General features: G+C 43.1%; 1 protein-coding gene across 2 annotated transcripts; it reads left to right on the plus strand.

Annotated features, from left to right (window-relative positions):
* The first annotated feature begins 9,036 nt into the window (after positions 1 to 9,036).
* On the plus strand, positions 9,037 to 13,961 carry LOC134072820 (stathmin-like). 2 transcript variants are annotated; one of them, XM_062529679.1, is made up of 5 exons: positions 9,037 to 9,147; positions 11,041 to 11,084; positions 11,381 to 11,553; positions 12,263 to 12,454; positions 12,569 to 13,961. In XM_062529679.1, the coding sequence occupies exons 2-5, from the start codon at positions 11,069 to 11,071 to the stop codon at positions 12,641 to 12,643; spliced, it is 456 nt and encodes a 151-aa protein (XP_062385663.1). In that variant the 5' UTR covers positions 9,037 to 9,147; positions 11,041 to 11,068; the 3' UTR covers positions 12,644 to 13,961. The 2 variants fall into 2 exon arrangements, with proteins under 2 accessions (XP_062385663.1, XP_062385664.1); XM_062529680.1 differs by lacking the exon at positions 9,037 to 9,147 and adding an exon at positions 10,211 to 10,331.
* Positions 13,962 to 14,381: the final 420 nt, after the last annotated feature.

The raw sequence follows: 14,381 nt of genomic DNA on the forward strand, positions 1-14,381 counted from the left end.
TGCTAAAACGTTAATCAATGATCACCAATGATAGTAGGCAAGGCACTGATGATTAAGCTATCTTGCTTCACTGGTTTAAAAACAAAATCAAATGAAAAAGTGCACCCCTGAGTCTAAATATTTTGGCAGTGGCCCATTTGCAGTGTTAGAGAATCGGGTCAAGTTCTTCTTCCATTCTTTCAGAATGTAACCTCTGAACTTGTCATGCCTCTTTGACACTGATATCATCGCCATAATTATTACCAAATCACAACCTTGAATTTTGTATCTGATACAATCGATACACAGTATAGGCCTAGTATGTAGTATACTAGCCTACATGTGTTTAACAGTCACACACACACAAAACTGCCACTTTTGAAGAACCATAAAAGAAAAGAAAAAAAGGATCTGTTGCATGGTCATGGTCTGTCACACAAAGCCATTAGCCTCTCTCTTTCTCTGTCTCTCTCCTTCTCTCTCTCTCTCTCTCTCTCTCTCTCCCTCTCTCTCTCCACTGGCAGATAGAGGGTTCCATCTGTTGGGCCTCATTATGGGGGACAGACTCAGGACACGGCCATTATCTCACAGACGAGGAGGAGGAGGAGGAGAAGAGAGAACAGTGGGAGCGTCTAGAGGGGACAGGCTAAGGGCAATGGCGCGAGAATGGATGTCCCCACAATGCCTGGTGTGTGCTGGTCAGTGAGTGAGAGCAGGAGCTGTCATGTCCACTGGTCCTGATGCTGCATGGGAGAGAGGATGGAAAGGGGATAGGGATGTTCGGCTAATCAGACAGTGAATATGGAGACAGTGAACGAAAACTGCCTTGAGAAAATATGAATAATATTAAGTATGAAATAAAGACATGTATTTAATTTAAAGGTCTATATAATTTTGAATATCATTTAAAATGTTATCAGTTGAAATAATATTTTTATTGCCATTATTACAATAATATGACTGAATAATATGACTGACATGAGCAGTGCAGTGATTTTATATGCTCCATGATATAATCCATTCTTTCACAGTGGGGGCGATGAATGCTAAATGATCCACCAGCATGCTGTAATCGTGAAGAGATGCCCAGACCAGAGGCACTAGTTTAACGATTGTACTCAATTTTTAATACAACCCTGCCCTGCTGGTTCCCTCTTGCACTGTATGTGGCTGTCTGATAGGGACTGGCCCAGATATCTGGCTACAGCCATCCACAAATCTTCCTCGTAAACAACTCGATATGGTGACCCAATTATCAGCTCCCTACCGACGGAGTTAAGCGAATAAGGGACCATACTGTCGAAAAATCCTCCCGACAGATTTTAATGCTGAATTCTGGACATCTGCCAGGCAATGCAAATTAATACAAATGACAAGAGGGAAAAAAAAGAGCCTTAAGAAATGAAATTTACATACGGTATATAATGTGATTGAATAAGGAGGAAGTAATTTCTTTACTCATCTCTGTTATATGGTCTGAAGACAAAGAAGAGGATTTATTAACATGCGTGTTTGTACGACAGCGTGCCATGTGAAGTAAGTGGATTAGGGGCCCTAAGTGAACAGTGGCTCATACACACACACACACACACACACGCACACACTCACACACACACACACACACACACTGGCATGTCATGGCGACTGGCGTGTGTGTGTGTGTGTGTGTGTATGGTATAGAAGGGTGGGGGTTGGGAGGGAGCATGTAGCTCCGTCTTCTCCACCCGGAGTCTCACACTGGGGGGGAGAGGCAGCTGAGGGGTTATGTAACAGCCTGTTATGTAAAGAGGTTATTATTATAGCCGACAAATCGTATGGATTTTCTTTCACTGGCTTATACATTTCTGCACAAAAAGAGTCACACACGTTCATGCACAGATATAATTCTGCACTCATGCACAAGAGGCAGCAGCAGCATCCTTCACGTCAGATGGGGCGATCAGAGAGCAGAAGAGAGTCTGCATTTGCTGTTAAAGCCACGTACTGTATGGGACATGAGGATGCTGTCTTGTTTTTATGGGAAAACATGTGACCTCACACGGTGGGGGTTAAATCACACTTTGGGGCGACGCCTCGAGTGGAACAGTCATCCTCATTCATTATTCACGGCCAATCTTTGAACTGACTCCTGTGCTGCCTGAGTCCCCTGCCTCTCTCTCTCTCTGGGGCTCTGTGATACTCTCAGGTACGCCATCAGCAGCACAATCGCTCTGGGTTACCTGCACGTGGTACACCCATCAGACTCCCGTCTCTCTCTAGTTACCGTGGCGATGAGCCCGAGCAGCACGGTAGAGCCAGCAGCTTGCGTCCGCATCATTAGTTCTGGACCAATCGCGGCAGAGGTTTGGGACGAGAAGGGGGCTGTAGAGAATCTCATCGCCTGCGAGGAAAATGGTCCTGCACTGATAGAAAATGGGTCACTTCTCTTTTCGGAGCGAGTGCCCATGCCTGAATGCATCTGAAAGGTTGAGAGAGAGGAGAAGAGAGAAAAGGAGGAGGGGAAGAGAGGGGAGGGGATGAGAGGAGAAGAAAGTCCCTCTTCACTTGTCCAATGTTAACCATGTGTCAGCTGATATTATCAATTTGTGTACTGTTGTGTGTGTGTGTGTGTGCGTGTGTGAGACCTCATGGAAGTGTGTGATTATATCTCTCTCTCTCTGTCTCTCTCTCCTCTCTCTGTCTAAGAGGCTGTGCTGCAGAGATATGTACTATTTTCCAATCCCATAAGGGAGCATGTCATTCTCTGTTATCTCTGATATGCTAATGTCACTCTGGTTGTGCTGTCACACATGACTGCTTCTGCTCTCCTCAGTGTGTCCTCTGCCTTTCAGCCACTGACCACTGGAGCCAACCTCTGGTTGGGAGAAATACCAACAGGCCTCTTGCCACTCACACAATTGTGCTGGACCAGAAGGACAAGGATGACCGGTTGTCCGGATTTTGTCTGAGCGTTTTTTTGAAGGCGTATTCACACCTGCCTTGTTCAGTGGTGTGGTTCGGACCTTTTTGACTGGTGTGAATACAATTACTCGAACTCTGGTGCGGACCAAACAAGCGGACCGAGACCCAGCTGAGGAGGTGGTCTCGGAGTGGTTCCTATCGAACCCTGGTGCGGTTCGTTTATGGTGTGAAAGCAGCCCGACCTTGAGCCGACCCAGTTGCAGAAATCTACCTTTTTTGGATTTGACGAGCTCCCGTAGTTTTCGCGCATTATGGGAAATGTAGGATAGCTCCGTGACGCACAACAGCTGTAAGCAGCAGTAGGCTAATGCTTTTTTGGCAACAATAATTTGATTTTGCATCTCATACCTGTTCCGTCTTCCGTAGGCCTGCTATTAGCATGTTGGACACACGAGAGCTCTCCTTCTCAGCTGTTTTGCTGCACGTCTTCGTCGTTGCAAAATTACGAGCATGATATTGTTAAATGTTGCATCAAACGGTCTTGACGCTCAAGCACTTCTGCAAAGCTGTAACTGTATAAACTATATTGCTAGGATAATAACGAGTACAGTACGCAAAGTCTCCATAGTATTTACGTGGGCCAACTTTACTTTGGCTTCCTATTCTTCACCCCGCCTACACGTTCACCAGCCAATTGTTGAACGACCTTAGCACATGTGCTTTTGTTTATAAATTCTGGTCCGGTTGCAATTAATCACAGTGTGAAAGCGAACCGCAAAAATTGGTCCGGACCAAAGCAAGTGAACTAACTGACCTTCCTGGTGTGAATACGCCCTGAGTCTCCTGTCTGGACCTAGCCATCCTATCTTATAGCCATCCTTCTCCTCCGTTCTTCTTTCTGGCATGTTCCGTGCTAGAACAACATGTAAGTGATGATTCTGAACACAATGCGTTCTTGACAAGGGATTGAAGTGGCCTGCATAGACAAAAATATGTAATTCATATATATATTTATACAGTGAGGAGCATATGTATTTGATACCATGCTAAAACAGGAATATAAAATCATCAATTGACAATTAATGCCTTAATTCAAAAAATGAGTAAAAATAAAACCGCCAAGGACACCAATTTTCTTTGTGATTGAAGAATGTATCGTAAATAAATAAATGTTTTCCTTAAATGCTAAGGGAGGAAGTATTTGACCCCCTATGTAACCCTATGGGAATTTAACACATAGGGTTAACATAGGGGCAGGCAGATTTTTATTTTAAAAAAAAGCACCATGCCAATCTCTAGCTATATAGTGAAGGGTATGTGATGATGTGGGGCTATTTTAATTCCAAAGGCCAAGGGAACTTTATCAGGATGCATAATATCCTGGATCCATGAAATAGCTGGCCTTTAAAAATGTTATGTTAATCCTATGTGCTAAATTCCCATAGGGTTACATAGGGGGTCAAATACTTCCTTCCCTTAGCATTTAAGGAAAACATTTATTTATTTACAATACATTCTTCAATTAAAAAGAAAATTGGTGTCCTTGGCGGTTTTATTTTTACTCATTTTTTTAATTAAGGCATTAAGATCAATTGTCAAATAATGATTTTATATTCCTGTTTTAGCATGGTATCAAATACATATGCTCCTCACTGTATATATAGGCCTATATCTGAATTCATAGATAAATTGCTTTTTTTAATGAGCAGAGGGAAATGTCTAATTACCTTGTGTGTTTACATGGTAAACATGAGCAACAGATGCTGTCAACAAAAGCAGAGACAGCTGGTCAGCTGTTTTAAGTCTCCAGCTCCCCCCTCCCCATTTATAGATCTCTCTGGCGGTCATGTGACATTAAGATTCTTGATCTATGTGTTGCTACAGAGCATGAAGTCATGATGCCGTCACTCAGATACATTACATGCGCTGACTTTTCAACTATTTAACTTGTCTGTGTCGGGTGTTTAAAATACCATCATGCTGGTCTGCATGATAACATTAAGCACACCATGTTTACACATCATTTTGCCTACAATATTAAACATCACAAGGACCATGCTGGCTGGTTGGCTTTTTTTTTGTTAAAGATCAAATGTCTTGGAAGATGTATCAGGATTTGTGATTACAAAAATGTCTCTGAGCTTGTGGTGTATTTTTGTTTTTTAGGCCTGGTAGTCTTGTTTGAGTAATTGACCCATATGGTCAAAACAGCAGCATAAACTGCTTTCCATAATCCATCTGAAACACTTGCTTGACCCGAATAGCAAAAATCAATTGCCTAATTCTTAGTCACGTGCAGTTGGGTTGTCCAACAAGAGCAACACTTTCTGTGCACACAGACAGACAGACAGACAGACAGACAGACAGACAGACAGACAGACAGACAGACAGACAGACAGACACACACACACACACACACACACACACACACACACACACACACACACACACACACACACACCACTTCCTTGTTATCTTCGTTGAGGCTACAAATCCCCCTGCTTCCCACATGTCACATCTGCAGCTAATGGCTGCCAAAGAAACCCTGTCACCCCAACAGAACACACACACACACACACACACACACACACATATTCAGCCAGACACGTTGCTCCCTCCCTACACCTCCTTTGATTTGCCCGGCCTTTGTCCCCTGCAGAGAGATGCTGCCATGTGCCCATACAGCAAGAAAGAGGGAGACTCTCTCTCTCTCCCTCTCTTTCTCTGTCTCTCTCTCTATCTCTCTCTCTTTCTCTGTCTTTTTTTTTGAGAGGAGGGGGGTTGGGGTCGATGCCATCTGCCTCTTTTCTCCAGGGCAGGAATGCAGACGCCAAGGACTTTCCTCTCTCTTTCCTCTCCCAAACAAAAGAAGCCCCAGTGGGAGATGAGCCAGCACATGGCACATAGACTCCTGAGCATGCCAGGTGGAGGAGAGAAAGGGAAGGGAAGAAATCAAGCGCCCTCAGCTCTGGAGGAAATCGAGCTGTGAGGTTAGATCTGTCTAACGTGTGTGTGTGTGTGTGTGTGTGTGTGTGTGTGTGTGTGTGAGTCTGTGTGTATGTGGGGGGGGGGGGGGGGGGGGCTACTGTAATCTGTGTGAGCATGGCTGAGTCTTTCCTACTGTGTCCCCGGAGGACCATAAATCATTCAGATTAATATGACATCAGCACCAAATGAAGACACTGAGATGAGTCATCCTTGAGGAATTGACCAGAAATGTGGTCTGTCCACTCCTGCCAGGGACAGATGTTAAATGCTGATACGGCGGATGCACATCAGCCTCTGTCTGTTAAGACGTTTTGGCTCAAAGTGTCCCTGTCTCTGCTGAACATGCACCAAGTTCCTCCTCCCAAATACACGCATGCAGACCCAAGCCGACGACAAGATTATCTAATACGTGCGGAGCAGAAAGAGACTCGGAAACGTGATGTCTAAATATAAAACAAAGAAGGGGCTTCAAATATTCAGGGCTCGAGCAGCCCTGGAGAACATCACAACATGAACAAAGAGTAGGGGACCTGTTTGAGACAGTGTGTGGCGTGAGGGCTGAGACGCTAAAAATACACTTGGAATTAGACGCTCTGTTTTGCCTTGATTGCTATGCAGTGGTTTGTCCTCCATGGAAGCTTTAGATTTAGAGTTATGCCTGGTCCATGGAATGGTTCAAATTTAAAAAAATATCGTCAGGTCTTGTCCGTAAGAGATGAAATTGTGTTGATTGCTTGGAAAAAGACAAACAAACAGAAACATGAGTATTGTAAGAAAAACACGAGGATATTTCTTTGATTAATGCAGCTTCAATCTTTATTCTAATAAAACGCAATCATGGGTACACATGGGACATATTTCCGGGCACGTACTTAAAATGAACCGTCATGAGTGACTCCAGAGCTTCTCAAACTCTGAGCATAACCTGTTTCAAAAGTCCCCCCGATCCCCTAAAATAGTAAATGAGGTTACTAATCACTCTCTGGTCTGGTCATTGTTAATTAAAACTCCACCTTGACAGAGATGATTCTCAAAGGCCTGGCCCCATACCGATTCTTACAAATGTTAATGTGTCTCTAGCATGACTGAGGCCATAGCATGACCTTTGAGTGCTGTATTGATAAGATCCTCATGTGGGACATATGATGTTCTTAGAAAGGGTAAACTGCAAATCTTACAGTAGCACACACTCTCTCTTTATCTCTCTCTCTCTCTCGTTCTCTTACACACACACACACACACACACACACACACACACACACACACACACACACACACACAAAATGAACCACAAGTCATGACATGCAACCTGTTGGCAATGCTTCTCTGTCAATCATCTCTTTCCCAAATGAGCCCTGACCAAGAAAGGCATCGCCTAGAATACTAGACTATTGATTAGCACAACAAAGGCTGTATAAATTAATGTTCTACTTTTTAAAATTTCACTTATGGTTTAGGGCAAGAATACAAAAGTTCAGTTGCAGCCATGAGGGGGGGGGGGGGGGGGGTAATGCTCTTGGTAATGCTCTTGGTAATGCTCTCAATTCAGCATTACCAAGAAAGAAGGCTTGTGGAAAAAATGATTTCATGAAGGAGAGAACGCTGGTGAACTATTGACAGACAGTCTGTATAAGTATGAAAATGATACTTTTATCTGAGGTTATTCATAACATCTCTCTCTCTCTTTACCTCTCTCTCTCTCTCTTTCTCTCTCTCACTGTCTCTCTCCCCTAAGTGTCTCTCCAGTCTCCATCACTCCTATCCTTTCATCATCAGGCTGAGACAGCTAGAAGGCAGCTGATGGTAGATATCCTGTCTGATGGGACTAAACGCTTGACAGTGCTCGCATGTCATGCAGACATAACAAAGCCATAAAGACACTGTGGATGCAGTTGTGGATGTACAGTAGTCCTCTACTCGTGGTCAGCGCACACAGATGGGCGATTGGACGGTTGTCCACTGGAGTGTGGAAGCCCAGCCTGGTGAGGCACAGAATGGCTGCAGGATGGCAGGGTGTGCATGCTTGATGAGCTGTAATGCAGGACTCTCCATAAGTCTCCCTGCACGGTCATATTACAAATGTGAATACGCACACAAATACAAAAAACTGTATTATCTACAGATGTGAATGTGTTTCTTCGGTTTCACCAAGAACACAAGAATACAAAACAGACAGGGCCTTATAAACAGTAGAAGGCGCAAGACAGACAATACAGTCAATACATTTCATGGAAAATGACATCACAAAGGTTGAATTTATATTTTAAAAAAGTAAATAAATGCTTACCTCAAACGGGATAAATTGACACTGCAGGCCACAGTTTGAGTGACAACCGCCACCACACCAAAAAATGCCACTGACATAGGCCTATTATGCAGAGCAACGGAAAAAACATCTCAACAAACGAATGTCATGACATCTTTGATGTCATCAAATTAAGTCCACCTCAACGGATGTGGTGTTTTAGGAACATTGTAAATGGGAGTGAATGGCCTCTTTGCCAGACAGACTTGCAGCAAATTCAAAATTTCCTAAGGATCATATGGGTTCTCCCAGGCTAGATGAGAAGAAGAGGGGAAGAGTGTGATGAATGCGATTTCATCCATGCCCGGCTTTTATTACGCAGTAGGCTATTACTTTGAAGTCAGTGACCCCCTTGGTCATCCATATCCTCATCAACATTGAGTGTGGATGGTCACTGACATTTAGTTGGGATGCAAGCAGATAGTTTGCATAACATAGGCTACAGCTGAGGTTAGCCCATGTGTTCAACAACAAGTCCTGGATGGTTTCTCCTTTGATTACGACTGCAGGCACTTCATCAAGTAGAAGCTATTGCATAAGATCCCATCACTGGCAAAAGGATGCAGTCTAAATGTAATAGGCCTACAGCTTTGTCACAGCGATTAGGCTACAAATGCCTTTTTACAGGACATAGATTGATTTTATTTTTTACTTTTTTGCTCGTTTCAATAAGCTTAGAAATGCAAACACATTTGATCATTGAAACAGGGCTGGTATTAAATTCTAATTTTACATCTTAAAGAGTTGGATTTTACTATGGCCTGCCTCACCTCGTGGTCTTGTTTAGATACCTAAATAGTGAAATAACTACAAGTCCCACAATACCACGTTAAGAGATGCAAGAGCCAATAAGAGGGCAGATCGCCCTGTGACGAAATAATATTTGGTCTTTTTATGCGCGAACTGCTTTGGCAAGTGAAGGAATCGGCGCGAGAAGGTCTGGGCTGAGAATCATCTGTCGACTGTTGCAGAAGGTGGGTGTGACGGCTAATTGTGTTCTAGCTGTTCATTTCAGAGGATTTGTAGCGCTCGGGCATATTCTTAAATTACATCTTAATATAAGCAATATTTTTTGGGATTACATGGTTTTAAGAATCAAGTCAATTTTGTCAAGATCCTTGTGATTATTATCATCATCATCATTTGTGCCGTGCTTGAGAGAAGTAATATTTACGCACCCTAACCTCCCGGAGAAACAGACGTTGATTTTATGTATTGCTAGCGTTAGTAAGAAATGCGTATTTTACTCATTTCGTCAAATTCAAGTTGAATTCCAGCTCTGTAGTGACGTTATGAGGTGAAAATCAAACAATGGCTGTGCATGCTGCTGTCTAGCATTTTCCAAGGGCTGGGTCTCAGTTTTTGGGTGGGTGAGCCTTGTCTAGCTATGTCAGCAAGCCCATTAGCTATTGATACACGAAACATTCTACCCACATGTCTAGCAATCCACATGGGTATTGTGCCCACATTCAGTTTAAATGTCTGTAACTTTCTGAGTGAATGACAGTATTATACGCTTGGGTACCATTATTTAGGCTACCCATTCCATCTTGCGTTGCTGGTGTTTGTAACGAACACACCTAAGCTAACGTTATATCGGTCGACGCGGTGAACCTGCACCTTTTGTTCGCACCACTGTAACAATGGACATAACGTTATCGTTGCAATGTTAACATTTTGCCACTTAACATTATAACTTATTTGATTCATCCTACTGTTTGTAACAGTTAGCCTGACCTAACAGATTCATAACACCCCTCCCTCACATTGTTCCTCGGAAGCAAGAAGATCGAGTGTTCGTTGAATTTATTTTCAAAATGAACCAGAATGAGTTTCAGGAGGATGCTGCTGGTGGGAGATAATGCTAATTACAAAGCAAACAGGCGGAGCAGGGCACGCGGTCTTTCTTGTCTGCCTTTGTTTGCAGCTGCCGTCACTCACATAGTAGCGCTTTTGTCTCACAGACCCTCAGAACGCTGCGAAATGTGTGCAGTTTTGTGCCTTCTGCCTAAAATGCACAATTAGGGACGCTCTGCCACTGACATCTAATGTTATCCATGGCAAGATGAGTGTACAGTAAATGCGAAGGCTACCATTATTTTGTAGAGTGCAGATGCTTGTTTGGCTTCAGAACAGCGGGATCATTAATTTGTCTGAGGTAACGTTAACGTTGTGAAGGTGCTAATCTCGATTCGGATGATATAATCCACAGTTCAATATCAACAGTCTTTCTGTCGATTGTCATGATAGTTTGACGATCCGAGATTGCCTGATGAATGCATGTCTTCGTTTCGCTTTAGGTTTGCAAGTAAGCCCGTGACATGAGTTCAGGATGAAGAGAGAAGCGTGCGGTTAACCGATTTACCTACCGCTCGTTCAAAGCGCGCCAAAGTCGAATGTTTGTCCATAAGCTCCTTTGTTTCTCACTTTTGAGATGCACGTTTATATTGCATTGCTGTGAGGCTTGAATGGAACGACCGAATGCATGGGCTTGCATTTTGTTAGACTTCTATTGCATGAGCTGTTTAGACGATACAAATTGGGATCATTTTCAAACCACAGTGAAATAAAGATGGGCCGTCTTGAGGATTAATTTTGCTGTCAACAATACAACAATAAACAGGACCGATGGGCGGTGGTTATTTGTTGCAATCAAATTGACCAAATGGGGTCACTATTGGGCTCGCTGTCATATTAATGCACGGTACATCTTTCATTTTACAATCTACAAAGTGGATGACTCAAGTTCACCACTAGACGGCGATATTGGACCGATTTAGATATTTCTTGTCTAGTGATTACTGTCTCATTGTAATTGGGTTTTTCAGAGTACATCTTAATTGATATTCTTGCATTTTGATTGACAGGTACCACTGAACCAGTCTCACCACAAATATGGCCTCTTCTGGTGGTAAGTGTCTATTGGGGAGGGGAGGGGGGACACAAAATAAAAGGTACGCCCCTCATCTAGGCACCTGACGGTGATCTAAGAATAACTTTAACGGTTGTGACCGCCTTTGCCGTCCATGGACTCTGAAGATGTAATCCTACATTGAAACGTTAGTCATTTCTGCACCCTTTTCACATGAAATTATGCAATCCAAACATCTGTCTTTTCCGAAAACAAAACAAAAGTCTATTTCTGTATTTGTAATTAATGGCTGTTACAATAACAAATGATTATTATTATCCATTTTCATAACACAGATATTCAGGTGAAGGAACTCGACAAGCGTGCCTCTGGGCAGGCATTTGAAGTGATCCTCGGAACCCCCGCCCCGGACGCCAAGGGCGAGTTCCCCTTGTCGCCCCCCAAGAAGAAGGACCTGTCTTTGGAGGAGATCCAGAGGAAACTGGAGGCTGCTGAGGAGAGGCGCAAGGTGAGACACTGACCTCCATCAATCCCCCACAGCACGCTGGACAGCACACGTGTATATTCTCACACACATGCACACACGATTCACTCACTTAGGTTTGTCTATTTGCATGTAGGTCCACACTGGTTCTGCAATTTTAAAACACTATTTTATTAAGTTAAGAAAGCTTTTTTTTATTTTAAAGGTGACATAGAATGGATGAATTGAGTATTGCACTGTGTTCTCTGATGTTAAAACAGTATATATTCAACTTAGATTTAATATAAATAAACTCAATAGCAATTTTACAAGACTAATAAAACCATATATTTAGGCTGGGTATTGAAATGGTCTGTTTGACTAAATGGCAACCCAATTGAACTTCAATGGCATTGTGATGTCTGACATCATAAGCAGGCTCTTTTCTAATTCACCCATTTTTTAGTGTCCATTTCTAAGTTCAAGATGTTCATATGAAGGAGGGCACAACCATGATTCATGTTCATGATAGCTCTTTGTTTATGCACAACCTCTCATAATTCATGAAAACCAAGAAAAAAAATATTTCCATTCCGTCACCTTTTAAAATTGCATTTACTTAATGAAATGTCATTCATTGATGATTATCATTTCCATCTTTGTGTAGCCTACCACTTCTCACTTCACATCTCTAAAGTATTCTAGCTCAAGCTGAATGTGTCTGCAATTTGTCCACTCTGCACTCCCTTTTCAGTCACACGAGGCTGAGGTTCTGAAGCACTTAGCTGAGAAGCGCGAGCACGAGAAGGAGGTGCTTCAGAAAGCTCAGGAGGAGAATAACAACTTCAGCAAGCTGGCTGAGGAGAAGCTCAACCAGAAGATGGAGGCTAACAAAGAAAACAGAGAAGCACTTCTGGCGGCCATGAGCGAGAAGTTCAAGGAGAAGGTACTTAAGATTGACCCCTTTAGAGCCCTGTGTTTTCTGAAGTCTTGTTTAAGAGTGCGTAGTTGTCTAAATGAAACCACTTCTAAGTTCTCTTTTGCTCTTTTTTGCTCTCAGGACAAGAAAATTGAGGAGGTCCGCAAGAACAAGGAAACCAAAGAGCCTGAGGGTGACGGGTGTGCAGGAAACTGAACATTACAATCAAAGGGGATGGGGTGGGAGGGTTACGGGGAGTGATACTAAAGGTTTTTTTTACACATCCAAAGATTTATTTTTTCCTTTTGTTTTGACAGCCAGTATCTTTGTTCACTGCCTACCTTTTTGAGAAAAAAAAAGAAGAGAAAAGTTTAACTCCAGTGCATTGCTTTCCACCAGATTAAACAGTGATTCTTGTCGCCACAGCAACATTCACCCATGGCGACACTTGCTGGTTCTGTAGCAGAGAACGCCTCTCTTGGGCAGGTTTCCCCCTAAAGACTTTGCCATCCATGGCCTACAGCTCTATTCAGATCCTGGTTGGGGAACAAGGTGGAGGGGGAACCTGCATCTGTGGCGTTTCCCTGCGGATTTTAGTTTGTGTCTACATTGCTATGGTTCTTTTTCTTTGGTCTCTTGAGTCTCTTGTCCATTTCTTTGGATGTGTTCCCGAGCATCTGCCAACTTCGGAAACGGTCTGGGTCCGCTCCGCTCCGTTCCTGATCCTGCAGGACCGGTGTTGGAACAGTTCCAGACTCGTTCTAGAGATGGCCATCTCCTAGATTTGTTCATGCAGCTTTTGATCTTGGCTATTAGCAGCAGTGTTCTTACCTTTGCTTTTTTTTATAAAACAAACAAAAAAAGAAGCATGTCTCTGTGCATAGAACTTTAACATGTATCTATTGCATACTGTGCGTTTGGAAATGTGACCCTGTGAAGTTCAGAAAAAAAATGACCTGTTTTTAGCACTTAAACAGAACAAAACAAGAAGTAGCACACGAGTTCTCCACATGGGCGTGTTTGGTTTCTCTCTATCTTGCTCCCTTCTGTATATTGCAAATCTTCAGGTAGATTACGCTTTTCCAGAATCTGCTAGTTTTCATTGATAGACGGTACCGGCCCAGACTTGCAGTTAAGGGACAGATCTGCCTCTGAGCCAAGGTCCAACCGGGCCCCAGCTGTGGCTCAATTTTGGGCCTACTGCGGGCTAGGTCTGTTCCAGAATCTGTTCCTGCTCTCTGGGAAGTGTGTATGTGTGTGTTGTCTTAATGTCTGCCCCCAGTGCTGCTGACATCTTTGCTTTCATGCTTTCATACACCGGGAGAGCCGGTGTCAATCTCAAAGCACATGACTTGTTCTCCACCAGACCGACGGGGTGTGGGGAAGCCATCTTGGAATGGGACTGGAGAAAATGAGGGTCTACACACAAGGAAGGCAAATGAGCAATACATTTTTGGCATCACGATGGGAAAAACATGTTGACTTAAAACTGTTGTACTAAAAAAAATAATAATAAAAGTAGGAGAAAATTCAAGACTTGTGGTGTCTTTGTTGTTGAGAGATTTGTTTTGAAGATTGTTGACTTAACCAAGAAGCCATAAAGACGTTTTGATATTTACCAAAATTGTATTCAGTTAGTTCACTTTCCTGTTGTACAAGCTAGGATTTTGGAATGAACTCCAGGCTTCATTAATCTGCTAGTGTGACTATTTACTTGGACGAAACACATAACCAGTCAGATTAAATAATCAATATCAAAGCTTGGCACATTACACCTGTGGGGTGTCCTACGAAGCTCGATTAATGGCTTAGCGAGGTATGTTGTGCTCAAAGCTGTCATACGAATGCTATGGTCATCTGATAACGTTGCCATTTGGTGACTTGAGCAATGTTGCCATAAGGTAGCGCTAAGGTCATTTGGTAACGTTGCCATTTGGTGACTTGAGCAACGTTG

This window comes from Sardina pilchardus, chromosome 24 (genome assembly GCF_963854185.1).
Source record: "Sardina pilchardus chromosome 24, fSarPil1.1, whole genome shotgun sequence".
Classification (NCBI taxonomy): Eukaryota; Metazoa; Chordata; class Actinopteri; order Clupeiformes; family Clupeidae; genus Sardina; species Sardina pilchardus.

What these genes read in the sequence shown, in the direction of transcription:
- LOC134072820 (XM_062529679.1), top strand. An exon ending in CTGCTGAGGAGAGGCGCAAG is followed by an intron (nt 11,554 to 12,262) that starts GTGAGACACTGA and finishes CTCCCTTTTCAG; the next exon opens with TCACACGAGGCTGAGGTTCT. An exon ending in GCGAGAAGTTCAAGGAGAAG is followed by an intron (nt 12,455 to 12,568) that starts GTACTTAAGATT and finishes TTTTGCTCTCAG; the next exon opens with GACAAGAAAATTGAGGAGGT.